This window comes from Bubalus bubalis, chromosome 6 (assembly GCF_019923935.1).
Source record: "Bubalus bubalis isolate 160015118507 breed Murrah chromosome 6, NDDB_SH_1, whole genome shotgun sequence".
Taxonomy (NCBI): Eukaryota; Metazoa; Chordata; class Mammalia; order Artiodactyla; family Bovidae; genus Bubalus; species Bubalus bubalis.
Window position 1 is genome coordinate 19,051,322 of NC_059162.1, and position 27,619 is coordinate 19,078,940.

General features: G+C 55.2%; 1 protein-coding gene across 12 annotated transcripts; it reads left to right on the top strand.

The window, feature by feature from the left end:
* Window positions 1–320: 320 nt before the first annotated feature.
* RORC (RAR related orphan receptor C) lies at window positions 321–27,579 on the top strand. 12 transcript variants are annotated; one of them, XM_044944368.2, is made up of 13 exons: window positions 504–616; window positions 3,311–3,340; window positions 12,684–12,864; window positions 14,980–15,130; window positions 15,383–15,468; window positions 15,753–15,894; window positions 17,168–17,680; window positions 18,021–18,142; window positions 18,986–19,118; window positions 19,283–19,390; window positions 19,573–19,683; window positions 21,159–21,268; window positions 24,232–27,579. In XM_044944368.2, exons 6-13 carry the CDS (start codon window positions 15,882–15,884, stop codon window positions 24,391–24,393), a joined length of 1,272 nt encoding a protein of 423 aa, XP_044800303.1. In that variant the 5' UTR covers window positions 504–616; window positions 3,311–3,340; window positions 12,684–12,864; window positions 14,980–15,130; window positions 15,383–15,468; window positions 15,753–15,881; the 3' UTR covers window positions 24,394–27,579. The 12 variants fall into 12 exon arrangements, 11 of the variants coding, with proteins under 11 accessions (XP_025143610.3, XP_025143611.3, XP_044800301.1 ...); XM_025287825.3 differs by lacking the exons at window positions 12,684–12,864; window positions 14,980–15,130 and adding an exon at window positions 1,089–1,126 and having other exon boundaries at window positions 321–616; XM_025287826.3 differs by lacking the exons at window positions 12,684–12,864; window positions 14,980–15,130 and adding an exon at window positions 1,089–1,126 and having other exon boundaries at window positions 321–616; window positions 19,283–19,354.
* The last annotated feature ends 40 nt before the right edge of the window (window positions 27,580–27,619 follow it).

Genomic DNA, 27,619 nt, shown 5'->3' on the forward strand with positions numbered 1-27,619 from the left:
TCCCAAGAAGATCCCAGTGACAGCGGAGCCTGGCAGGCTGCAGTCCATGGGGTTGCAAAAAGTCAGACACGACTGAGTGAGCACACACATCTTGGTCAAATAAAGCACAGGATTCTAGAGTCACAAAGACCTGGGTTCAAATCACAGCTCAACCACTTACTGTCCTTGTACAATCCTTGGGCAAATTGTGACTATCTTCGAGCATCATCTAGCTTATGAGCATCACATAGGTATCTGAAGCAACTATGCTTGCTCCATGGTGGACACTGGGAGGATTGGAGAAAATCATGGATTTACAGAAAGTGACTGGCAAAGGGCCCAGCACACAGTAGGTGATGCAGAAAGGCCAGTGTCCTTCCCGTCACCTATTCTGTCTCTCCTCAAGGCCCCAGACTCTGTTCCTCCCATCTCTCCCTCTGTCCCCTCCTGATGCCGGGACGCTCTGCCAGCCACTCCTTTCCCCTGCCTGCTGTCGGGCCAGGTGCTCCCTCCTCCTCCCTCTTCCCTCCCCTGGGCCCTGCTCCCTGCCCTCCTGGGCAGCCAGGGCAGCAAGGACGGCACCAAGGGAGTTGCCCCATGGACAGGGCCCCACAGAGACACCACCGAGCCTCGCAGGGTAAGAGGCCCTGCAGCCTTACAGGCAGGTGGAAGGGGCTCCCAGGAGGTGCAGGGGAGAGATGGGAAGGGGCTGGTCCGGACGTGAGAGGGTTGGGGCAAGAGAAGAGAGGAGAGAAAGATGGGTTGGCAGGGGAGGGTAGGCCAGTGAGACACGACAGGTCTTGATAGAGACTGAAGTAGACATGGGAGGAAGGGCTGGGGACCAGACAGAGGAGAGAAAGAGGAGGAGGGAGAAGCAGGAAGCACATGGAGGGGAAAGAAAGGGAGCCGTGAAGAAGGAAGAGACAGGTGGGCTGGGGGAGGAGAGGAGAGAAGAGAGTCAGGGAAACTGGAGGGAGGAAGGGCCAGCATGTGGGCAGGGTCTGGTTTCAAGTGAGAGCGCCCCCTGGGAGGAGGGGCGGACACTGCTCATCTGGCTGGGACCCCAGACAGCAGTTCGAGGCCGACCACTCCACCTTCTGTTCATTCAGCGACGGAGGAAGCCGTCCTGCCTCTAAAGATGACAAAGGTCAGGGAAGCAAGCAATAAAACCCTGTCCGGTGCCCACGCCCACCCCCAGCACTTTGCTCCCCACTGGCTCAGGGTGTGGGGTGGAGGATGCGGTTTCATTTCTGCAGAAAATGTGGGACGCTCGGCCAGGGGTAGCAGGAGGGACCGGGGGGTGTGGAGAATCAGGCAGTCCTTGGCCGCACGGAGGATCTAACTCAGAGACCGCTCAGCGGGATCCCATGGCCACATGCTAGGTCAGGTGTGAGCCCTGAGGCAAAAAGTGGTGGGGCCACCTGGTGGAGGAAGAACTCCACTGCCGGGGCAAGCAAGGGGAGCTACCCTACCCGAGGCCTGCTGTGAGGTTCAAGGCTAGAGGCTAGAGAGAGGGTGCCACGTCAGGGAGGAAGCTGGGTGGGGCCAGGCAGGATTGGCGGCAGGCGGGAGGGGCCGGATGGAGCCACTCCCTCTCTGCGCAGTCCTCCCCCCACCCTACCCCACCCCAGCTGAGCCCAGACCTTCAAGTCCATCACTCCCACCCAGTCCAGTGGAGGAACTGGCTTACAGGGGGCATCTCCTGGGCACAGGGACAGTGTGTGAGCTGGGAGGGTGAGCAGAAGGGAAAGATGCTGAGCATTAGACAAGTGCTGTGCTTAGTCGCTCGGTGGTGTCCGACTCTTTGCGACCCCATAAACTGTAGCCCACCAGGCTCCTCTTCCATGGGGATTCTCCACGCAAGAATACTAGAGGGGGTAGCTGTACCCTCCTCCAGGCGATCTTCCCAACCCAGGGATCCAACCCAGGTCTCCGGCATTGCAGGTCTCCCGTATTCTTTCCCATCTGAGTCACTAGGGAAGCCCACTGGGCAAGTAGAAGGAAAAAGTAACAGGAGAGCACAGTCAGAGGTCAGGGGAAATACAGGGGGCTTAAGGCAGGCCTGCAGCGTTTACTGAAATGAAAGACTGGCCTTGCACTCTGTGAGGAGCTGCTGTGTGGATGTACAAAATGCAGTAAGGTCTGGCAGGGGAAGCTTCTTCACAGGGACTCCTTTGATAAGTGTTTAATAAAAGTTAACCATATGAATGAATGACATGCTCTTCCCTGCTCCAACCAGGCTCTAGCTGAAGGCTTCCCCCTCAGCAGCTGCTCCTCTTGAGGTCTGTGCCTCCCTGCCTCCCTCCCACATCAACCCATCTGTGCTCCCTACAGCCTTCTCTTCACCTGGACCAGCCACACACAGCAGGAGGCATTCCTTCTTCTGCAGGCTGGGGGGCCAGTGGAGCCAGAGCCTGCAGGAGGCAGTGTGTGTGCTGGGGGTGTCTGTGCTTGCAGCTCTCCCTTCTTCCTTCTAAGCTCTCTCTTCTTCCTTCTAACACCCTCACTAGCCTACCCTCAACCCCTACACCTCGAAATTCCCAGGTACTGCGGGCACAAACAAGCAACCAAGAGTTTTAACTCTGGCTGCTTGGCTCCGTGGTAAAGAATTCTCCTGACGATGCAGGAGACGCAGGTTTGATCCCTGAGTCAGGAAGATTCCCCTGGAGGAAAAAATGACAACGCACTCCAATATTCTTGCCAGGAAAATCCCATGGACAGAGGAGCCTGGCAGGCTACAGTAGTAGGGTTGCAGAGTTGAACACGACTGAGCATGCTTGTGCAGCCAGCAGAATATTTACTGTGTATCTGTAAGGGGCAGGCACTACAAAGTAACAATATGAACAAGGCAGACACAGTCCCTGCCTCCATAGGGCTTACTGTCTAGCAGGAAAGCTCCCTCTTCTTAGATCATGAACAGTTATAGCGGTGAGATGATGTGATGAGTGCCAGGAAATCAGCTGCTGGAGCTGAGGGTGTCAGCGCAAGGGCAGGAGGGCTTCTCTGGGGAACAGACCTGATTGGGAACTTGGGGGATGAAAAGTTGTCTAGATTGAGGAGGGGCCAGGGAAGGGCCTTCCAGGCAGAAAGAATAATGTGGGGAAGTCCCAGAGTGGCGAGGAGCCTGGCACATTTCAGGATTTGAAGTGGCTTCGCATGACTGTAGGGCAGAGTGAAGAGCGCAGTGCAGTGGAGGTGGTCCCACCTTCTCAGACGCCAGGTTCTTCCAGGAAGGACTTGGGTAGGGGTGAGGGCCTGAGCATTGGGGAGGATCTCTTGATCCTCCGTGGTTCTCAACTTTTGGCCCTGACCCCCTCTCTTCTCCTTACAGAGCTGCTGGCTGCAAAGAAGACCCACACCTGTGAGTAGAGGATTGGGGCAGGAACTGGTGCTGGGGTGTGGAGAGATGGCAAAGAATTCAGCAAGAGCGCCAGGAGGTCCATGTAAAAGCAAGGCACATGCCTTGCATGCACGGAGCTGGAGCAACCGGGCAGAGGTGGCCAGATCTGAAAGGAGGTGGAGCTGAAAAACCAGGGACATGAGGAGATGAGGAGGAGGAGTGATGAAACCTCAAGAATGGGGGGCAAAGGGAGGCAATAACGGAGAAGCCTGAAAAGTGCAAGGGAGTGTCGCAAAGAAGTAAGGAGAGGACAGTGAAAGGGAGCCACAGGAAGGAGAGGGAGCTGCTGGACAGAGGCACAGGAGATGCTGGGTGGGGCAGCGGGGGGTGGGCGGTGGCGGAGATCCTAGGTCAGGCAGGGAGATGCTGAGGCAGGGTGGCCTCAGGGACTCAGGGTGCCTGCACCAGGCTTTGTGGCGGCAGAGTCAGGTTTGCTGTGTGTCTCTGTGGTTAACACATCCCAAGGCATGAACAGGCCTGGGGCCAGCCTGTGCAGAGCAGGAGAACAGGAAAGCCTTCATCTTGGTAGGAAACACGTGGAGAGAAACACTCTGGGTCCTGCGGACATTGAAAGACTGAGGCTGCAACATGTGAGGAAGGGATTAGAGCCCAGGAAGGACTTACCAATGGATACTAGCAAGGAATACCTTCTCTTGGGAACTCTCAACTCATCAGATCTATCCTCCTACTTCATAAGAGAGGCTACACCCCCAGAAAATGCACCCATTGCACCTTGGTCTCAAAGCTCATGTCCCATCAACGTGCCCTTCCAGGCCCAGGATGCCTTCTCAGAATCCTTGAACTGAGGAGGACCACTCCAGGGCATGAGTGGTCACCTGCCCTTCTCCATGGCCCCCCCTTGGACTGCCTACCAGTTTCTCCTGAGAGCTCACTGCAGTTCTTTCTGCTGCCATCATGGCCTAGAGCTCCCTGTTCCGAGCAGAGAGATCTCAGAGGGCCCAAGCATCACCCTCCTCCCTGAGCTGGTCAGATAGGGGCTGGGAGGCCACCAGGAGGCTACATCCTTCTGAGTGGGGGGTTGCTTTGCTCAGCACAATCCTGATCAGTGCCTCGCCTGCCCCTAGCCACAGGGCCCCACGGAAATGCTGAGCAGGGCCCTGGGAGGAAAGCGGGTCAAGGAGTGACGCGGGTGAGCTGAGGGAGGTGGGGGCCAGGGACCATATGTGGGTGGGGGGGAGAAGGGGGACTTTCGGAGCATCTGGAACTGGAAGAGGCTAAACGCCATTCCTACCCTCAACCCCTTACCACAGAAACCTCGGCCAGGACCACACCCCCTCACCCCCTTCCAACCCCCCGGCCCTGTGCAACCATACCTCCACCCCACCCCCACCCGTGAGGGTCCTCAGGAGAACATGGGCTGACAGCCCCTCCCCCACCCACTGCCAGCTCCTGAGTGCCCAAGGAAGGCCAGTGGGGAAAGGCCTGTGCCAGGCGCCATTAGAGTCCCAGCAAGATCAGAGGCCTCTTAGGAGGTTTGGCCCAGATAATCCAGGAAAGATTAATGCCTCCTCCAGGCCCGGAGACTCTGAAAAGTGGGCTCTGGAAGTGGAGACAGTCGTAAAAGGGGCCTCCAAGACAACCCCAGGAAGGGAGACGCCCAAGAGGGACTCCCAGACTGAAAGGGGCACCTGATTACTAAGGGGTCCTGAAGAGGGAACCCCGAGGCTGAGGTGCCCACAGAGCAGATATGAGGCTGAGAGGGCCTCTGAGGTTGATGGACCCCAGAGAAGGATTCCAAGACCAAGAAACTCTACAGAGACTCCCATAGCAGGAGACCCTCCTAAGCAGACCTGAACCAGAGAAAGCTTCCCATTTCTCAAGTGTAATCTGGGGTCAAACACCCTGATTTTGAGTCCTGACTCCACCACTTTGCTAGCTATGTCACCTCAGACAAGTTACTTAACCTCTCTGTGTCTCACTGTCCTCATCTCTGAAGTAGGGATAATGGTACCTACAACATAAAGCTTTCTGTGAGGATTAGATCATCCACATAAAGCCTTAAGGACCGTTTCTGGCACATGGTTAAGCATTATTATTAACATCATCTTCATTCCAAGTTCGGCAGTTTTGCTCCTGAGGAAATTTCTGACCGACTAATCCCTCCTACAGATAGTGGCATTTGTCTGATGGTTATTGCTGCTACTATAATCACTTATGCCCTAGCCCAGGGCATGTACCGTGTGCAGGGAGGGCATGAGCGTGGTGGGTGGTGGGCAGCCTCCCAGACTGCATCTCACTGAGCACGGCTGTTGGCAGTCCACAGGGTGGCAGGTGGCCCCAGGCAGACATTCTGTGACTTACCTCTAGAAATAGCCCCGTCCCTGGAGTCACCTGGCAAAGAGGGTCAGGCTCTCGGGGATCCTCGGGGGGAGGGGGAGTAAGGACCTGGCCCCAGGCTCGTGTGAGCTCCATTCCGGCTCCCCAGCCAGAACTACCCTGGCGGGTGGAAACAGCTTTTACGCGTGTGGCTGTCGCCTGTGGTTTTGGAATTTTCCAACGCCCCCTGCGATTGGCTGCCCCGCCCCTCACACTCTGCCCCAGGCCCAGATTGGCCACATGGGGCGCCTGTCATCCTACCCACTGCACCCCAGGGGGGGTTGGGGGGTGGAGTTGGGGGGGGTTGTCACTCGGCCACCTGTGTGGTGCAGATCTTAAACCCCCCGGCCCAGAAGCATTGGGGGAGAGCTAGGTGCAGAGCTGCGGACTGAGGCTCTGCCAAGAGGGCCTGGCCCCCACCCCTGCTGTCAGCTGCGCCCCATCCCTGGACCACCCCGGCTGAGAAGGACAGGGAGCCCAGGCGGCAAAGCCCAGGACTCAGTCATGAGAAGTAAGTGAATGGGCCTCCTGGGAGCGGGGAAGCCTGGGGCCCATCATCATTCCCGGGGCCTCCTGAGAAGGAGGGAACAGTGTGGGCAAAAGCCGAGTGCTCTTCCCTGGCAGGGTGTGTCCTGGTCAAGGCTAGGATCTGTTGGATGGAGTAGTCGTGGAGTCTCATTCCTCAAATGGTTCTCTTAGAGCAGTCGCAGTAAAGGGACTATTGAGGAACTCCTCTGTCATGGGCTCTGGCAAGGATCTCCCAGAGTAGGTGAGGTGCCCCGCGCCTTGTTTTACAAAAAGAGACTGAGACCCAGAGGGGCCCAGTGCTTCGCCCCTAGATCACACAGCTGTAGTAGGTAGAGGCTGGTAATTAACAGGCAGCCCAAACTCGCTGTCCCGGCACCCACTGCAGTGTTTCCCTCCACGCCTCCAAACTACCTGTGGGCAGGGTGAGAAAGGAGGCCAGAGGAGCCGCTGTGCCCTGAAGCAGCGGGTTGGCGAGGGTAAAGACAGGGCAGCTGGCAGAGGGGGTCAGAACCCCAGCATCCAGGCCTCTGAGCCATCACACTCCCTGCCCACTGCAGGATCATGAGGACCAAGTGGAATCCAGCCAGGGTGCCGTGTGTGTGTGTGTGTGTGTGTGTGTGTGTATGAGAGAGAGACCCCTCATCCCAGGTTCAGATGCCCGTTTGATGAGTAGGATCAGGCAGTAGAGATGAGAGCAAAAAGCCCTCAACTTTACTGGCTTCCTGGCCCAAAGCCAGGGGCCAACAGCTGGTGGGCAGATGTCTGGGGTCCCTGTGCCTTCCAGCAGAGCAGGGTGGGCAAATTGCCCTCATGTGGGGAGCCAGAGAACCTCCCAGAGCATAGGGTGAAGGACGAAAAGGGAAGCCCTGGACCCCTGTGGCCTGAGGCAGGAGGCACCCCCAGCCTCAACTGGAGGTCTTCCCACAACCCACAAAAGAGAGTCCATATTATACTGGAAAAACCCACGGGCTGAGTCTAAATACCAGCTTCTGAGCCACCTCTGTCCCTGACTAGCCTTGTCCTTAGGCAAGTCATTGCGCCCCCCTCTCTTATTTTAAAAAAAGCTGAATTTAAAAACAAAACTAACTTCAGAGAAGCTCCCGTTCTGACCAAGCAGAGAGCGGTGGTCTCCAAGTGAAGCATCCCCCAGAGTAGTGAAGGGAACTTAGAGGAGACACGGAGAGGCGGCCAAGGAAAGGAAAGAGCTTCACCTCCACACTTGGGGTGGAGACTCCTGTGCAGGCGTCCAAGCGGGGGCGGCCAGGAGGGGTGAAGAGACCCAAACTTCAGTTTCCCTTCTGGCTTCTTCCCAGTAGCAGCAAAGGTTAGTCTTCCCAGAAATGGTCTCAAATCAGCCAATCCACCTTGGGAAGAAGCAATGGTCGGATGTGCTTCAGAGCCTGGCAGGAGGGCAGGAGGGCAGGAGAGCCCGGGACTGAACAGGGGAGACACTGAACAGAGCAGGTCTACATGACAAACCCACCCCCACCAAGCTGGTAGGCTGGAGAGGGTCTCCTCCCATCTGGGGTTGGTGCCGCCGGTCCTTCTCACTAGGACGTCTCTGGGCACCTCATAGCCCCTCATGAGTTCCAGCTACCTCCATGTCCTCTGACCTTCTCTGGGGCGGGCAGAGCACTGGGGGCTTGGAACTGTGACCCACACAAAGACCAAGGTCCAGACACACCAGGAGCAGAAAACGAACCAGTGGCACTCCCCTGGTGGTCCAGTGGCTAGGACTCTGTGCTCCCAGTGCAGGGGGCCCAGGTTCGATCCCTGGTAGGGGAACTAGATCCCACATGTTGAAAATAAAAGATTCTGCATGCTGCAACTAACACCCAGTGCAGCCAAATAAATTAAAAAAAAAAAAAGAAAAAGATGAAGAAGAAAGGAACCAGACCAAGAAATAAAGAGGGATGCAGAGGCCAAACTCAAATGACAGAAGATCTATGAAACACATGGGGAGAGAGTGATGTCTAGATAGAGCTACAACTGGAGAAATACCAGGAGAGCCAAAACATTACAACGTGTAGCCTGAGACAGGACTGAAGTGTAGAAGATGGAAAGGCACACAGACCCAGGAGGTGACACAGAGAAAAGAAGGTGGGCAGGAGAGGGGAGACACTGAATATAGATCAGGTGTAGGAAGGCAGAAGTGGGAGGGATGGAATTTACAGAAGCTCCGAAAGAATGATAGGGACTCTGCCATCATGACCTGCTGCCGAGGAGAGAGGAAACATCCATTAGCCAGAAGAGCTCCCCAGCCAGCCAGAGGGAGGGTGGCTCCGTCAGCTCACTCCGGGGCATGGCTGGAGTGGAGCCAACAGACAGAAGGCCCTGGCGTTAGGCCTGGATGGGGAGGTGGGAGGGCAAGGGCTATGAGGTTGCGTTCTCGTCTTTGTTGTGCCCTGATCTTCCTCAAGTCTGGTCATGATGAGGAGGACCCGTGAACCAGAAAGAAGTCCAAGTCCCAGGGTTCCACAGACCTCACCCAGAGAGCTCAGGGCCATTCAAAGGGCCCCCTCCTTCCTCAAATCGCTGTTGTACCTTTGGCTTTTTCTCTCTGCCCATTCCTAACAGGACTCCCAAACACCTCCAGCTCAGGGCTTTAGAAGGTGGGAGCACCCCAGCCTGTCCCATCACCATGAAACATGGGTATTGGTGTGGCTGCCCCTCCCAGGGGCTCCCTCCCTCTGCCCTGCCCCTGTCCCCTGATTCAGACGGGGAACAGGGACTTTCCCATGCTGAGAGCTCTCCTAGAGAAGCAGCCCTGGGGTCTCCTCCAATAACTAGTCCTTTCTGAAATCTCATCTCCACTCCTCCAGCTGCCCCCTCCCTGGGACTCCAGGCTCAGAAAGGATGGAGATATCCATCTAGGAGGAGGGACGGCAGCAGGGCTGGGCCACGGGGCCAGAGCCTGGGTCTTTCTGGGGGCCCTGGCCTTCCCACAGCAGCAGAGGCCCTCGAGCCTCTGGAGAAGGAGACTTGAGCCTCGGGAAGGCTGCTGGCGGTGCATCTGGGCTCCTGCTCCTTACTGCTTCCTCCTGGTGATTCATCCCCTCCCCCCATCCCCTGGTTGTTTTCACTCAATTCTTTTGTTTCCCCTCCTTTCTCCTGTCCCAGACTGCGGGGGTGGCGGGGGCACCAGGAGGGGGTTTCAGGTGGCTGGCTGGCTTTCGTAGCTTTTCAAAACCCCAGACTCTCCCTCGCCCACCTGAGTTTTAGCTTCACTACTTTCTCAGCCCTGGGACCTGGGTGTATCAGCAGAAAATTTTCACCAAGGGCAGGCAGGAGCGTTCGCCAGGTACAGCGGCTTCTGTTCTGACCCCCACCCTGCCCTCCCCTTCCTGCTCTTTGTGGCGGGAGCCCACCGCCGTGGTTTCCAGCTTTGCAGAAGCTGCGGGAACTGAGAGCTGAGAAAGGAGGGAGGCTGGTGACCGGCTGGGGTACACAGGGATCCCCTGGCCGGAGGTGTGGTCTCTGTGGGGAGAGGGACTGAGTTGGAGCTGGGGGGTGAGGGCCCCTGAGCTAAGAAAAGAGATACAGTCCTTTCTCACTCACTCACTCACTGGTTTCTGCAAAGAGGCCTGCCAGGATGCCTGACCTGAAAGCCAGACCACAGGCCAGAGGAGCTGTGGTCCTGCGAGGGGTCCTAAATCAGGAGCTCAGCTGGGGTGGGCGAACCATGGTTAAAGGCAGGAGGGGGCTGACACCACAGGAGAAGGTATGGGACAGAGGGAATAATGACTCTCTGGATCTTTAGACTAGACATGAGGCCCGGCTTTAGTTCCATGGGTGTCCTACCTGAATTCTGGTCCTAGCCCACCCCCCTCACTTTGCACTTCCGCTGCAGCCGGTAAACATGCCCCCACCCACAATCTGCCTAGTGCATTTGGGTGTCTCATCCTTCTAGAGTGAAAGGCTCAATGGTTGGGGACACTGGCTCTCAGGTTACAGAGACCTGGGCTTGCATACCAGATCTCCCACTTCTGGTGAGGACCAGCAAGCGTGTGCAACCTTGGTCAAGCCACTCACTCTCCCCTGGACTCAGTTTTCTCGTTCTTAAAATGGGGACGATACAAAGAGTACCTACTTCACGGGATTATCGTGGTCATTAAATGAAAAATGTATGTAAAGCCTGGCACAGAGTAAGAACTCAGCCAACGCTTATGTCTACCATCCTTGTGTGTGCTCAGCTGCTCAGTCGTGTCTGACTCTTTGTGACCCCATGAACTGTTCCCTGCCAGGCTCCACTGTCCGTGGAATTTCCCAGGCAAGAATACTGGGGTGGGTAGCCTCCAGGCTTTTCTGTCCATGGGATCAAAAATACTGCAGTAGGTTGCCATTTCCTTCTCCAGGGGATCTTCCTGACCCAGGGATCGAGCCCATGTCTCCTGTGTCTCCTGCATTGGCAGGTGGATTCTTGACCACTCTGCCACCTGGGAAGATGCCACCTGTTATCATCATCCTTAATCAATGTCCTCTGGAGAAAAAGAGAGAGAAAGAGGAGAGAGGAAAAGCCTAGCCTTGGGCAGATAGAGCACCAGGGGAAGATGAGGACCTCAGGGTGCCTCTGTCTGCATCTTTCTCTGCCAGAGCTGGGGTGGTTCTAGGGTTTGAGGGGAAAGATCTCCCTGGGTTGCAGCCCCTCCTTTGCTCCTACCACTTCCTCTCTGTGGCATAGGGCACCTGGACAGGGCCCAGGGCTGGCTTTCTAAGGTGGCACAGGGCCAAGCTCGGGATGCATTCAAAGAGCGCTATCAATGAATCTTGCAGCTGTGAGAAGGGTGAGATTAGAGGAGGCTAGAGGGAGGGGGACAGCCTACTTTGTCTCTACCGTATTTCCCCACATAGGAGGTGCTCAGAGAAGGCTCCCTGGGGATCCTTCAATCCCCAAAGCAGTCCAGAAGAGATTCATTTTCTTTTTCTAGTACTGTGTTGGAATGAAGTTTTAGAAGTCACACCGGTTGGCAGATAAAAGAATGAGCTGGGGAGGAGACCACCAGCCCCACCCTTATGCCCCAGAAAGAGGCAGAAGCAGGAAGAGGGACTACATTCTTGCTACTCAGAAATGTAGGGTGAGGACCAGCAAGCTTGGGCACCAACTAAGAGCTTGTTCAAATGCAGAACCTGGGGCCCTCCGACTTCCTGAGTAGGGACCTGCATCTTAACTAGCTCCCTAGGGGATCTTGTTGGCGACTCAGAGGTCTAGGGTCATGCAATCACTAGGTGGTTTCAGGAGGTATCATGTGTACGCGGGCACGTCGTCTCCCTCCTTGGAATTGAGGGGCCCTGGGAGAGAACCTGGGGTCGCAAAGAGTCGGACACGACTGAGCGACTGAACTGAACTGAACTGAACTGGGAGAGAACCACAGTGAGCTACACAGATCTTCCTGAAGCAGCAGGCGAGGGCGGATAGAGTGAGGGCTGTTGTGGGAGCCATGCTGCAGGGGTTGACCTCGAGGCTCCTGACCTCTGCTTAGTTCTAGTTCCTGGCACTGTTAGGCCCTTAGGTGGTAAGTTCCTGGCAGGCCAGGCTCCTGGGAAACAGCTTGAGTAATCCTGTGATTACTCAGCTCCCCTCCCCAACCTGGGTTCCCACCAGCAGCCGCTTCAGGGACAGGGCTCATGGGGGGAGGCTGCAAAGGTGAGGTATTCAAGGTGTTTTTCAGCTCCAGCTCACCCCACCGCCACCTCTGCTGGTCCTCTTCCCGTCCTCTCCCCGCCCCTCCTCCACAAGTCACACTCGTGTGCACCGGTACTTTCTCTTTGAGGTTTTGGGTAGATGGCATGGCCAGGGTACAGGTGGCAGGGCCAGGAGGGAGGAGCAGGATAAGAGGGCCTGACCGTGCTGACAGGGCCAGGCCTTGGGCATGGGAGCAGGACACGAGTGTGGGTTTTTTCTGTGTTTCCGGGGTTCTCTCTCCATCTCTGCATCTATCTCTGTCGTCTCCTGGTCCCGAATCTCTTGGTCTCTCTAGCTGAGAGGCTGGAGGGTCCAGCTCAAAACCCCTGACCCTGTGTGCCTGTCTCACTCTGTACCTCTGTCTCAGACTGTGGCTGGGGAGTGTGGGACTATGGTTGCTAGCCCAGTGGCTGGGGTCCAAACTCTGGTCTCCCCCAAACACGGGTATTTGTGAAGGTGGTCTGTGGCTGGCCACATCGTCCTATGTAAAGGGCAAGGTCTCAGTGACACTGTTGTGAGGTTCCTGGGGCTGGGACCAGCAGTGGGTCAGGCGGTGGGGCCGAGAGACGTGTCTGGGTCAGCCGTGTGGTCAGCGCATACACGCACACGGATGTGGCTCTTGGAGAAGGGAAGAGGCAGGGAGGCCTGTGGTTGAGTGCTGGGCTGGAGCCCAAGTTCCTACTGTGGCTTGGCCTAGTCTCCCTCCCGCTTACTTTTTGGGTGACCCACGATGGTTTCTGCCCTCTCTGGGCTTAGGGCCACTGAGGAGTGAGATCCCACAATGCTGGAGGGGAACTTGTTGGGGAGAGGCAAGAGCCGACTCCACAGGAGACAAGTACTTCTCTTGGGCCTCAAACGCCTTCAGGGTTCTCTTCCCACCGCTGTGCTCAATGGCAGCCAGCACACAGTGTTTCCAGCTGCAAGGCACTTTCCTCGGGTGAGTCCATGTACCCCCTGCGCTAAAACCCGTCACCCCTGCACCGGCCACGAAGGCTGTGCTGACCCTGATTTTACTGACAAGGGCACTGAGACCTAGAGGATCCAGTGGCTAAGATGTGAAGGTGTCACTGCATTCTCTGCCCCTTTTCTAGGGATCCAGTCCTCCCTTGTTCTCTCTTCCCTCCATTCATTCCCATTTGCTCTTAATTTACTGGAAAGAATCTGAAAGCTCTCTTGCCATCTGTCCTAGATGATCAGGACAGCCTATTGGGTGGGTGCTGGGCAGGCTAGTGGGACTGCCTGAGAACTCAAGTCAGGAGAGACTCGAGTTCTAATGGACAGATTTCAGACACCCTGTCTCCCATGAGAGGCAGCTGCTTACTCTGACTCAGGTCTAGGCTAGCCTGAGGGGATGATGGTTTAAGGGTGACAAAAACAATATTTGGGGGAGTAGTGGGCAAGCCATGGTCACCCTCCCCACCTCACATCAGCAGGCCCTACACCACAACTAGAGTCCAGGCCTAGGCCAGAAGAGAGTTCACAGCACTGGATTTGCCCTGCAGGCAGCGGCTGCTTCCTCTGACCCTTGGAATCAGAGATGAGGGGGAGCTGCGGTCCTAGACCGCTTTTACATCCTGCTCCATCCCAGGCAGGAGAAGGCAATGGCAACCCACTCCAGTACTCTTGCCTGGAAAATCCCATTGGCGGAGGAGCCTGGTGGGCTGCAGTCCATGGGGTCGCAAAGAGTCGGACACAACTGAGCAACTTCACTTTTCCCTTTCATGCATTGGAGAAGGAAACGGCAACCCACTCCAGTGTTCTTGCCTGGAGAATCCCAGGGACAGGGGAGCCTGGTGGGCTGCCGTCTATGGGGTCGCACAGAGTCGGACACGACTGAAGCAACTTAGCAGCAGCAGCAGCCATCCCAGGCATTTTCCCTCAGAGGGCAGGCAGCAGGTCAGCAACGGCAGAGGAGAGACGCGCATGCCCTTAGGAGTCATGAAAACACCTGAAAGGGAACCCATCCCTGCCCAGTCCCTCCAAAGACTGGCTGGTGGGGAGGCCGGCGGCTCATCCCTGAAACTTAGCAGGGAACTGTGGGCATTGACAAGGATGGGGCAAAGTAGAAATGGTCCTGGGGCCAGTAACCATCCACAGCGAAGGCACCAGGGAGGTAGGTTACAATGAGCTTAGTGGGAGAGGGGGAGGGTCCTGGCAGCCAGTGAACAAACACTAACACAAATATGCACAGTGTACACACTGGCTCAAGCAGCTATGCCTGTTGCCTCGTGAATCACATATACCTTTCATGTACACACACACACACACACATGCACACATGAGCACCCCTTCAAGCAGGCAACATGCCCACTGATGTGTGTGCCCCTGAAATCACAGACATGGATCAGCAGAATGGAAAGCTATGGGGAACTGGGAGATAGACCCAGCTCCTGAGTAAGCTAGCTTTGTGAACCTGGGCCAACCATCTGATCTCATCTGGCCTATTCCTTCCTCGGTAAAGAGGAAAAAAAGAGATCTGAATGATCTGATGGTCTCTAGTCCCAGCCAGTGTTAACATTCATGATTTGGGCTCACACAGCTGGAGGCAGAGGCCCGCGTACTCACACGTAAGTATCCATACACAGCCACCCTCTGCTCTGGGCCAGGAACCTGGGAGCTCTGTTTGATCTGCTCCCTGGCTCTCAGACATCCAGAAGAGCTGGCTTGCTGCCCCCACTTTCCTGGGCTCCATCTGGCTTCTCTCTACCCTCTCTGGGCCCCACCCTGTGACCCTGCCCTCTTGGCCCCCCAGTCTCTGCACAGCCCCTCCCTGAGCCTTCACAGCCCGGCTGAGGATGGCAGGCAGCTCTACCTGGCCCCCAGGTGCCTCCCGCCTGGTGCACCACATCTTCCCACCAGGCCCCACAGTCTGCCCTGGGGGCCCAAGCCCCAGCGGGGGGAGGGCAGCTCAGAGGAAGCCCCCTGGGCGGGAAGCAGGTGTTGTGTAGTGAGGACTCCTAGGTCCCCAGGCGGGAGGGAGGCAACTTAGAGCTTTTCATCTTGAAGGGCTGAGCAGGTGGCCTCTCTGCAGCTGCTTTCTCTGCCCCCATAGAACTGGTACAACCCCAGCCGCTCCGCAAAACTAAAACAGCCTCCACAGATCCTTTGCTGAGTGGCATTTGGCATTCACTCCTTCGTCCATCTTATTGTTGTTGTTCAGTTGTTGTAGCCCGCCAGGCTCCTCTGTCCATGGGATTCTCCAGGTAAGAATACCGGAGTGGGTTGCCATTTTCATCTCCAGGGGATCTTCCCGACCCAGGGATTGAACCCACGTCTCCTGCTTGGCAGGTGGGTTCTTTACCACTGAGCCACCAGGGAAGCCCGGTCTTCCATCTTACAAGAGGACTGGGGTAGGGCAGCAGAGGACACACCACGTCCCTGTATCTGCCTCCCAGGTGCTGGGGTAGGCTGCACCGAAGGCTCCCAGGCTCACCTCTGCTCTTTCCTTCTTCCAGCACAAATTGAAGTGATTCCGTGTAAAATCTGTGGGGACAAGTCATCTGGGATCCACTACGGGGTTATCACCTGTGAGGGGTGCAAGGTGAGTGCTCGCTCATACACAGTCTCTTCAGAGGATAGGAGAGGGGGCTCGGCGGCCTCCGTACTGCCTGCAGGGCTGGTCTCCTGAGACGGCTAGGGAGCTGCCCAGTGGCGCCTTGCCTGGAGAGCCCTGTGCCGGAGGGCCTTGTCTTCAACTCGGGAAGCGACTGCAGGACAGATTATAATGGAGGAGAGAAAACTGAGGGGTCCTACGATCTGGAGGCCCTCAGGCTGACCTCGGCCCTGCCGGGGCCAGCAGCCATGGGCTCCGCCTGCCTTCCCCAGGGCTTCTTCCGCCGGAGCCAGCAGTGCAACGTGGCCTACTCCTGCACGCGCCAGCAGAACTGCCCCATCGACCGCACGAGCCGCAACCGATGCCAGCACTGCCGCCTGCAGAAGTGCCTGGCCCTGGGCATGTCCCGAGATGGTGAGGCCGGGTGGGCAGCCCCCCAGGGCTTCCGTCGCCAGAGCAGCAGCCTGACCAGACCGGGGTTCAGCGGCACCAGACCGGGGTTCAGCAGCCTTCCGGGTCTCTGCCCTCCAAACTTCCCTCTGGCAGGCCCTGGTCTCTTCCACTGTCCAGCGTGGGGGTGGGCAGGCTGCCCTCATCAAAGGTCTTCACAGTCCCCAGCTTCAGGATCTGCAACAACCCTTGTTTCCTCAAACTCCTAGGCCCTTTTCCCCTTCCTTGGGAGGGACTCTCCTCACCCGACTCACCTCCAGCCCAGATCCCATCCCCGTCCACAGTCCACATCTTTCCCCAGCTGCCCCCTTGCTCCAACTCCACCTGGCTCCCCATACCCCTATCTCCAGCTTGGGACAAAGGGCTGTGACTATGAATGGGACCACAATCACCCTGAGAACAGCCTGGAAGGCTGAGGTTGGCAAGGGTGGCTGTTCCTGGTGCCTTTCTCCATCTTTCTCAGCCACTGCCCCCTTGCAGCCCCCAAACTGCTCCCCCCTCCAACACCACAGAAGGAGCCCAGGGTGGGGCTGGGGGAGGCATGAGGTGATGGGGAGCCAGAAGGAGACTGTCAGCACTTTTCAGCGCCCAAAATAACAAAGTGAAAGGAAACACGCAGGGTTGCAAAGGGGCAGGCGGGGTGAGGGGCTGTGCCCCCACACCTGGGAGGGGCGGTGGGGCGAGTGAAAAGGCAGGAAAGAGAGAGCAGAAGAGGATGTTCAGAAACAAGCCGCGGAGCCTGGGTTGGGCTGTGGTGAGTATCTAGGTCACCAGGGAGCCTGTAGGCCTGACCACAGGGAGACCTGTGTTCTCGGCTCTCCTCTTCCTCCGACCCTCCTAGATTGGGCGAGGTGACCCCAATACAGCTTGAGGCTCCCTCCTCAGCCATCCCCAGCCCCATAGCAGGAGGCTGGGCTCCTCAGCCCAGACTCATTGCTCAAATTCTGCCACTTAGTCGAAGCTGGTTTCAAGCAGGGAGAGTTTGCTCAGAAGACTGATACGTCTGCTGATACACCTGGGCTGGACAGAGCCCAGAAGCAGACAGGAGTCGGCGGGAGTGGGTCTTGAACAGAAATGCCTGGAAGGCAAGCTCCTGGGCCAGACTGGAGAAGCTCTGCTCGGAGTGAGCTCTTCAAGGAGCAGCAAGTTAATCCTGTAATGGTCACAATGCCTATTGACTCTGCCCTGTGCCATGTCCTCCTGCCTCCAAAACTCCTGATCCCCCGACCTCTTTCAGCTGTCAAGTTTGGCCGCATGTCCAAGAAGCAAAGGGACAGCCTGCATGCAGAGGTGCAGAAACAGCTGCAGCAGCGGCAACAGCAGCAACGGGAACAAGCGGCCAAGACCCCTCCCGTGGGAGCCCAAGGAGCAGACACCCTCGCCTGCACCTTGGGGCACCCGGATGGGCAGCTACCCCTGGGCTCCTCGCCTGACCTGCCAGAGGCCTCAGCCTGTCCCCCCAGTCTCCTGAGGGCTCCAGGCTGCGGGCCCTCCTACTCCAACAGCCTGGCCAAGACTGGGCTCAATGGGGCCTCGTACCACCTGGAATATAGCCCTGAGCGGGGCAAGGCTGAGGGCAGGGAGAACTTCTATGGCACAGGCAGCCAGCTGGCCCCAGACAGGGGCGGACTTCACTCTGAGGACCCCAGGCGTCCTGGGCTTGGGGAGCCAGGACGGGGCCTGGACAGCTACTTCACCCCCAGTTTCCGCAGCACCCCAGAGGTGCCTTATGCTTCCCTGACAGAGATTGGTAAGCAGCTGGGGAAGCGGAGAGCGTAGAAAGATGAGGGAGGAGCTTCCAAGAAAGGGGCCCTGTGGGACTTCCCTGGTGATCCAGTGGTTAAAAGTCCATGTTTCCACTGCAGGGACATGGGTTCTATCCCTGGTCAGGGAACTAAGATCCCACATACTGTGCAGTGCAGGAAAAAAAATGGAGTGGGGGGCCCTAGTCAGCATCACATGTAAACCAAGCATACACAAGGGTCTGGGGGGAGGCAGAGCAGGTCTAGGCCAGGCAGAGGAGCGCCCTTGGTATGCGAAAGGTAGGAGCTGGCTGAGATGGAACCTCTGCCTTCCTCCCCTGGCCTCAGAGCACCTGGTGCAGAACGTTTGCAAGTCCTACCGGGAGACATGTCAGCTGCGGCTGGAGGACCTGCTCCGTCAGCGCTCCAACATCTTCTCACGAGAGGAGGTGGCTGGCTACCAGAGGAAGGTGAGGCCAGGACACCGCGCCGGGGAGAAAAGACTCCTGCCACTACCCAGGGAGTCCAGAGACAGCAACCTGCACACATGAGTGGGCTGGGCCGAGGCAGGGTATCCCAGAGAGACAGTGTGCGCCCACTTTTAAGTAGGCACCCTAGCAGATGGGTGAGAGCTTCTCCTTAGCTCCTGCCTATGGTTGTTTTACCTGGTCTTCATTGGTAAAGAATTTGCCAGCAATGGGGGAGAGCTGGGTTCGATCCCTGGGTCAGAAAAATCCCCTGGAGAAGGCAATGGCAACCTACTCCAGTATTTTTGATCCCATGGACAGAAGAGGCTGGAGGGCTGTAGTCCATGGGGTCGCAAAGAGTTGAACACCACTGAGTAACACACACACACATATACACACACACACACCCTATGTCCTTCACCACCCAGACCTAGAAGTACAGACCTCAGCATACTCTCCTTCCTCCTCCTCTATCAACAGTAGTCAGACTTCTCATTAGCATCTGTTTCAACACTCTTTCTCTGCCAGGCACTGTGCTGAACACTTTACATAAATTACCCTTGACCCTTACAACAACCACCCTATGAGGCTGCCACTCCTGTTTTTAATGGACTGAGAAAGTGAGCACAGAGGAGTTTGTAGACTACTCCACGCCACAAGGTAGTGGAGCCAAAGGCAAATTTAGATCCACTGGGCCCCAAAGTGCGTTGTGCTAAGAACAGGCTAAAAACACAAGTGCTGAGAATGTGGGGGGTACTTGCCGTTTTGTCTGGGCTCCCAGAGCATCGGTGGGGTCCCGGGGGTCCTAAAAGACAGCTCCAGTGGGACCTCCCTCCTCCTCTGCAGTCGATGTGGGAGATGTGGGGACGCTGTGCCCACCGACTCACCGAGGCCATTCAGTATGTGGTGGAGTTCGCTAAGAGGCTCCCGGGCTTTATGGAGCTCTGCCAGAACGACCAGATCGTGCTACTCAAAGCAGGTGCCCAGGGAGAGCGGGCGGGCCGCGGGGTAGGGGGCACCAGCGTGGAATGGGCGGGGCTACGTGGAGGGAGGTGCCTTAAGGGACCCAGGACGCTGAAGGGGGACAGAGACAGATTCCTGGCTCTGTGTGACAATGCGCCTGCGTTTCTCCCCGCTCCCCAGGAGCCATGGAAGTGGTGCTGGTCAGGATGTGCCGGGCCTACAACGCTGACAACGACACAGTCTTTTTTGAAGGCAAATACGGTGGCGTGGAGCTGTTCCGAGCCTTGGGTGAGGGGCAGGGGGAGATGAGCAAGAGGAGTCCGAGGCCAACCCCATCCGAGGCTTCCAGACCCAGGGCGCCCTCTTTTCAGGACAGATTGCCCGCTCTGCTCCAGACACCAAGGGGGTGGGTGTCCTCGGGCACCGTGGCCTCAGCCACCTTGCTCACTCTTTCGTTTCCACCCTCCCAGGCTGCAGTGAACTCATCAGCTCCATCTTTGACTTCTCCCGCTCCCTGAGTGCCTTACGCTTTTCAGAGGACGAAATCGCCCTCTACACAGCCCTCGTCCTCATCAATGCCAGTGAGTGTCACTGGGCTTGGGCAAAGGACAGTCAGGCGGTGGGGGCACGAAAGGTACTGAAGAGTCTGGACCTTGTGTGCTGTGCTCAAATGGCCTTCGCAGGTGGCACTGGTGGAAAAGAACCCGCCCGCCAGTGCAGGCGACATAAGACATGTGTGTTTCCATCCCTGGGTCGGGAAGATCCCCTGGAGGAGGAAATTGCAACCCACAGGCAGGCGGTGGGGGCATGACGGATACTGAAGGGTATGGACCTTCGCTGTGGTTAAATCTGGGAAGGTATTTATAAAGCAGAATAAGCCCACCCAATGTTGCTGTAAAATAAGATGAGTCAAAATAAAGATCCAGAGGAGCCTGAGAGAGGGAAGAGAGATGCTCAGGTGGTGCTGGAGAAGTGGGGAGACATGAGGAAGAGAGGGAGTGAGCCACTTCCCTGAGAGCAATTAGGCTGTATGTGAGTCCCTGCCAGGGATTCCATTGTGGCTCCACACTGGAATCACCTGTGGAGCTTTAAAAAATGAGTGCTGTGACTCTGACGTCATGGATCTCAGGTGCAGCCGGAACACCAGAATTTTTCACAGCCTCTCGTAGGTTATTGTAATGTGCCACCAAGCTTGAGAATCGCTGCTCTGTGTGAACTCAATTTAAGGCAACACGCCATCGGGAATTCCCTGGCAGCCCAGTGGTTAGGACTCCACGCTTTCACCGCTGAGGGTGCGGGTTCAGCCCCTGGTGGGCAAACTAAGATCCCACAAGTCCTAGGACAGAGCCAGAAATAAAAACAAAAGGCTACCTGCCATCAGGGCAGGACTCTGGATGTCCACTCCACAGAATGGAGTGGCCTGGGTGAGCCAGCTGAATGCCAAGGATTTCGAGAACCTGGGGAAGTGGGTTGTGCTACTAACCTGAGTTTGGAGACCAAGTTATCAACCCACTGGCTCTGCCAATGAGCAGACTGAAACATGCCCCTTGACCTGGAAATAAAGACTGAAAAGAGGACTTCTGGTTATTTTATGGAGTCAGGACAAAAGTGGTTTGTCTCTTGAAGTTAGCCACAGACTGCTGCGGAAGCCCCAGTGCTGACCTAGGTGGCTGCACAAGACCCATCTCCTCTCTGGGGCCATCTTTGCCAAGTCGGGGTGAAGGGGGAGATCTTTTCTTCCCCACAGCAGAGTTTTAGTGGAGAGCATTGAATTAGCTATGTGAAATATCAGGTACCAGGGAGAAGGCAGCCTGGAATGGGGAGATCAGAATGTCTCATCTCTTTCATCTCTCCCCAGTTTTCCTTATAGAGAGCTACCCAAGGCCCCCACAGCTTACCAACTCCAAAACAACACACACCCACACCCGCTACACTGTCTCTCACTCAGCTAAGAAGATCTCTGTTCAGCACAGATGTCCAGAATGACACACCCTTTGGGGGAAGTTAATGTCCATGTTCTTTCTTGTTTTTGCTGTGGTCCCATCCCCTCCTTCAGACCGGCCAGGGCTCCAAGAGAAAAGAAAAGTAGAACAGCTGCAGTGCAATCTGGAGCTGGCCTTTCATCATCATCTCTGCAAGACTCATCGCCAAGGCATCCTGGCAAAGGTAGGAGCAGTCCCTGGGACAGAGGAGGTCAGGCCCAGCGCCAGATCTGTGACCTCAGGGTTTGCGAGGACCAGGGTCTGAGGGTCCAGAGGAGGAAGTGCCTGAGAGCTAAGTTGGACGAGAGAGCTTGTAACAGCACAGGACATGGGGACTGAGCAGCCACTTCTGTGTGGGTACAGATGAAAAGTTAGGGAGCCTGAAATTGGGAGGGACCTCCAGGGAACAATTCAGTTTAATAGAGCCACCGCTTACCAGCACCTGCTTGTACTGTGAGTGGAAAGATACAGAGATGCCGTCCTTACCCCCACCAAGAGTTTTTAACCTGCTGTGAAGAAGAGATTTGTATACCAATGACTAACGCAGAATAGGATGTGATACGGGATAAAATAATAATGTGATTAACAACGTGCTTTCCCAGATATACTCATCTTTGTGACAACTCAGTCAGTAAGAGAGATGTTAAAATCTCCCTGTAGTGATAACGAGACCTGAATGACTTGTTCAAGTTTACACAATCATGGGTGATAAATGCAAGTCCCGGGGCTCTTTCTACTGCATCTCTGTGCCCCTGACATATTACTACAATAAGAAATATTGGGGAAATGTGACAGCATGGAATAGGGATTAAAAATAACTTGAGGGCAAAAGAAAAGGATCATAAATGCTTCCTAGTGAAGGTGGCATTTAAACTAGGCCATGAAATATTTATTTTAACGGGCATTGAGGGGTGGGGTAGGCATTCCAGGCTTAGGGAACAATATGAGCAAAAATAAGGAGGCAAGACAATGTGTATATGGAGAATAGTTGGTGGAACATTTTGACTACATGCTAAGATTGGAAGCTGGGATAGATTGATGGGGGTAGGAAAGTAGCAGAAGACAACCTTAAAAATTAGGTCAGGGAGCAAATCAGAGAGGACTTTCAATGCCATATTAAAGAATTAAGACTTTATTTCCAGGCAGTGGAGAGCACCAAAGGCTAGAGGAATGATATCATCAGAGCTATTTTTTAGGCAATTTAATTTGGAACCAATGTAAGGGGACCATTTATGGAATGGTTCAAGCAATGGACCCTTGCTGTGTGCCAGGCACTGTGCTGGGTGCTGAGAATACAGAAATGACTTAAATGACAGCCTCTGCCCTACATAAACCTCAAGTCTGGTAGAATAGTTCAGGAGGAGCACCACCTGGGAGGGCAGTTGGAAAGCAAATCTGGTGGAATCCACCTTCGGAATATATAGCCTCCCCACCGTCACCCTCTTGCTGTCAGCGCTCACTTGAACCATTACAGAGGCCTCCGGCTGGACCCCTGCTCCACCCGTCTGTCCCGCTGCAGCCACACGGCACTCCTCAGTGCTCCTGTAGCTGCCACCGTGCTGACAATCAAAGCCAGAGTCTCTGTCGTGGCCAACTGGCCTCATGGCATGACCCCCGACTTCTTTGCTCACCTCCTCTCCTTCCACTGCCCTCTCAGTCACCCATTCCAGCAGCACTGGTCTCCTTGCTATTCCTTGAACACATCGAGTTGCTTCTCAGGGCTTTTGCACCTGCTGTCCCAGGTGCCTGGATGCTTCTTCCCCTCATTTTCCAAACAACCTGCTCCATCCCTTTATTCTGGAGAGGTTTTCCCAGACCATCCTATCCAAAAAGCTTTCTGAAGTTTTCTAATATTTGTTTTCTGGCTCCCTCACTAGAATATACAGTTAATAAAGGTAGAGATTTTATTTTATTCACTGATGCATCACCACAGCCCATCACAGTGCCTAGCCAAAAGGTTCTCAACACACATAATGAGAATGAATGAAAGAATGAATGAAAATGAATGAAAGAATGTTGCAATAGCCCAAACAAATGCAAGATAAAGCAGGAGGAATGAAAAGAGGATGAATTCAAGAGGTATCAAGGGATCCCATGCTGCCTGCTCTTCCCTGACTGTCCCTTTCCTAGATACCTAACCTGGGGAGAAAGGGATGGTGGCTGGTGAGAGGTGCTTTTAGGCCTCACTTGGTGATACAGGAAACTGCAGAAGAGAAATGGTTTTCTCAGTCTTTCTCCGGTGAGGTCTCTCTGTCTCTGTCTCCTCACGGATCTCTGGGCCTTTTTCATTCCCCTCCACTGGCTGAGTGCTGGCAATGTTGGTTTACTATTTGCAGTGTTGGGTATCTGTTTGGAAAATGCTTAGTCCAAAGAAACAGTTATTGAGCATTTGCCATGTGCAAGCAGTATGATAGGTACAGAGGATACAGAGAGATTGGGGAGGAGAGGGAGGGAGAGAGACTCAAGGAGCTTAAATCTAGGCTGGAGAGATAGACAAATTGGATCATTTTCCTAAAATGGGATTTAAGTGCTACACAGAGGGAAGCCCAAAGGAAGGGACCCTTAATCCAGGGAAATAGTCCTAGAGGAGGTAACACTGAAGGCGTTAGAATTAGCCAAGCACAGAAGAATTGAAAAGGCATTCCAGGTAAGGGGAACAGCATCAACGAAGGCAAACAGGCGCCTAACAGTGTGTAAGAGAGTCACAGACTTTCACTATTATAAAAGCATGGGGACTTCCCTGGTGGTCCAGCGATTAAGACTTCAGGCTTCCAGTGCAGAGGGCATGGGTTCAATCCCTGGTCAGAGAATTAAGATCTCACATGCCACATGGCGCGGCAAAAAGATTTTTTTAAAAAGCATAAGAGAGTGAGAGAGTCCTGAACAGGGCTCATTTAAGGAGTAGCAGGAACACCATTTGGGGGTTCAGCCAGAAAACATGTTCCTGTCCCACTGTGGTTCTCGCGTGCCTCCAGTTCCTTGAATACAGACCTACCCCTACCAATGGGATCTGGCTGACCCCCAAGTGCTGAGTGTGCAGGGAGAGAGTACAGAGGGTTACCCCAGCCCAGGAAGGATGGGAGGACTTCTCTGACCTGGGGACAGAGCTGCAGTACTCACCCTTCTTCCCCATGAACCCACCTCCAGCTGCCACCCAAGGGGAAGCTGCGGAGCCTGTGTAGCCAGCACGTGGAAAAGCTGCAAACCTTCCAGCATCTCCACCCTATCGTGGTCCAAGCTGCTTTCCCTCCACTCTACAAGGAACTCTTCAGCACTGAAATCGAGTCACCCGAGGGACTGTCCAAGTGACCTGGAGGAGGGACTCCATTCCCTTTCCTAGAGCCTGCTGGCTCACCTTTCCCTTGGTCTTTTCCTTTCCTGTGGCCCCTGGAGGGTGGTCTCTGACTGTGGGGGGATGGGTGAACAAACGCTGAGACTGGGTTTCAGCCCACCAGTCTGCCTGGCAGCAGGCCAAGAGCCAGAGGGTTGGGATCGAGGGACTCCGTCCCCAGCCTCAGCTTTGTCCGGGCTCCTTTCCCATGCCCTGTCACCCCCAGCTTCTGGGAGGCCTGGGGTGGGATACAAGGACTTCTCGGAGGACCTAGGTATCCTCAGGACAATAGGGGGTTCCAGGACACCCTGGATGAATGGAACTCAACTCTGGACTCAGAAGCTAAGAATAGGACTTTGAAATACCTCATTGCACTTCCCCGGGGGCTTTGGCTGGGGTGGTGCCACAAGCTTGGAGACTGGCGGCCGGAGCCCAGAAGGACCTGCATATAACACGAATCTGCATCACCAGGTTTTCTGCCTGACCCCTCCTCCCAGCTCAGCAAGGAAATGGTTAGGCACTCGGGGGTCTTGAAAAAAAAAAACAACTGGATATGTGAAGGGTAAGGATGGGATGGGAGTAAGGGAGGGGCTGGGGATGATAATTTTATGGGATTTGGATATAGGGATAGGGTATGATGAAGACCAAGAACATCACAGACAGACAGAACTCAGACTTCTTATGTGCACTTTAAAAATAGACTTTAGGGGTCACCCAAATTGGTCAGAGACACACATCCACAGACAGGTGAAACATACTCACACACTCAACCTGCAGTCGTGTGGCTCTGTAGCACATTTAATCGGACACAATCTGTCTCCCTCGAGGTCACAGCTCAGAGGAGCTTAGCGGCCCCAGGGAAGAGTCCCAATCCTGAGGGACCCCAGAACATTTCACCTGGTGCTCTAGTGCCCCAGTCTTAGGCCAGGGGCAGCCCAAACTCTATGCCAGCCCCAGCTGTCTTCGGTTGCAAGAAATCCTAAAAGATTTCCTAAAAGAATCCTAAAAGAAGAGGTAGCTGGACACTGATCAGTCACAGGGCCAAAAAGAGGGCCAAGAACAGTACTAGTTGTCTGGTCCCCACCCTGCAGCCCTGCTCTTGTTATGAGAAAGGAAGCAGATGCAATTCCAGCACTCTCTCCGTGGATACCGCTGGGTCCAGCAAGGTGGAGAAGACCGTGATCTTGCCCAAGAACTTCTCTTGGTTTTATAAATAGCTGTGTGCCCTGCTTGGAGGGAAACAGCAGGTGGTCAGGAGGTTTGGTTTTTTTTCTTTTTTTTCTCTCAGGGGAGTGTAAACATAAACTCCAACCTGTGCCATTCTTTATAAAATAATTTCAAAGGCAAGAGGTGTGTGTGCCAGGTGGGAGGAGCCTTAATGAAGGTTATCCTAGTGCTGCTCTGAAATCCCATTTCTGCGTGAGGACCCAGGTTCCTAGCCCAGGCAGCCATCAACACTGTAAGGATGCTAGCCCCCCACCCTGAGCCGTCCCCCATAGAGGTGAGGGAGCTGACTATCAGGAATGCCCCCCCTCCCCCACTGAAGCAATCTCAGACTAAGCACCACAGCGGGCGTTCTGGACTGAGAACTTTCCCCACAAATGATACCCACGGACATTTAGAATGAGAGGTGGCACAGAATCGCCCAGCATTTGGGAGACTGAAAGACAACCCTATGGAGAATGCCTGGCCGGCCCCAGAGCTCCTCGGGGGAGTCAGGATGTCCGAGAGACTCCAACCCTCCCACCCCTGGGGCTCCAAGCCTCCCCCTGCACTCCCTCCCCTCCACTGCCAGCCTGTAGTGGCGACTGCTGCAGCCCTCCCTGGTTGCTTTATTTATTTATTTTGCACCAACAGGGTTGCTGCAGACTCATTCTCGCCCGGTTTAAAAGAGAGAGAGGAAAAAAAAAAAAGGAGAAATGCTTTCTGGCTCTTCTCTCTACCTCGGTCTTGGCAGCAGGCGGCCGCAGCAGCAATAGCAGCAGCGGCCCGGCAGGCGGGCAGGCAGGGAGTGAGGCACTCAGGGAGGTGCGGGCCGAGGGGCAGCTTGAACGGGACGGGCCCCCAGCCCTGGACAGATGCGGTGCCCAACTTGATGCCACCCTCCGGCTTCTCCGGTAAGTGCCCCCACCTCCTGTCCTGGAGCTGCAGCTGCCCTTCTCCATAACATGCTCAGAGACAAGGCCAGACCCACGAGGGCTAGAGGGTTTGTGCCCACTCTGCTCCCAGCCCACCATTGATCTTGGCCTCTTAGGACTTTGATGGGAAAAGTAAGATGTCCCAGGTGCCCCTGGGCAAAAGGACTCCAAGGAGCTCTCCCTCCATTTCCCAGGCGCTCTACTTCTGGGAAGGATTATTTTGCAATCAGTGTGGATATTCCAGAGACCTTTCCTCCAGGAGCACCCTCCCAACCCCCCATGTAGTTCCCCATGCTTCACTCAGGTCTGCTTTGAAGAGGCTGTCCAGTATCAAATGTGTCCCTGGATTGGCACACAGAGGCAAGAAGAAGAAAGACCCCTACTTCTTGAGGGTGATGCCCCTGGACCCCAGCCCACATGAGGAGAGAAAGAAGGGTTCTGACACCTATCTGTTCCTGCAAAGTGGCCGGGAGCCAGTCCCATAGCCACAGAGCTTAGCAAAGGAAGTTTGTGATTACATTAGCCACCTTTAAAGAGAAGGGGCCGGACCTGCCAGCCCCTGGTCTGGAAGGCTCTGGAGACTAAGAGGATGCTCACAAGAGTGGGAAGGGGGAAAGCTGGGTTACACGCTTCACTGCACTTTTGCTGAATGCAGGAAAGAAGGAAGAGCAGGAACTGCAGCAGTAGTGATAAAGAGCTAGCTGTCAGATGGACTTTCCAGGACAGGCACTGGGGGAGGGGAGCAGGGATGAGGGAAGTGGGACATTGCTCCCTGGAGAATTCTTAGCATGCCATCCATACCTGTTAGTTTGGGATGGGGAACAGAGGAGCCTGCTCAGTAGCCTCAGCTGGGCCATTCTTTCTCATGCCCAAGCCTCAGAACAGTGTCCCACGTCCCGTGCTCTTTCGGCCTCTTTCTCCAGTTCCTGAACTACTATGGTCCCCTGAAATAGCTGTAGGGTAGCCACCTGAATGATCCTTGTGGGAGGGGGTATAGTGTGGGAAATAAAGGGGAAAAAAATCATACTATCTCTTAAACTGTCTTTCCTAAGTTCCACCTGGGAGA

Bases quoted from the DNA above. Each gene is read 5' to 3' on its own strand.
- RORC (XM_025287825.3), top strand. From the start codon at position 336: ATGCAGAAAGGCCAGTGTCCTTCCCGTCACCTATTCTGTCTCTCCTCA. The intron at 3,341-15,382 runs GTGAGTAGAGGA...TCCTTCTTCCAG, and splicing joins TGCAAAGAAGACCCACACCT to CACAAATTGAAGTGATTCCG. The intron at 21,269-24,231 runs GTAGGAGCAGTC...ACCCACCTCCAG, and splicing joins GCCAAGGCATCCTGGCAAAG to CTGCCACCCAAGGGGAAGCT.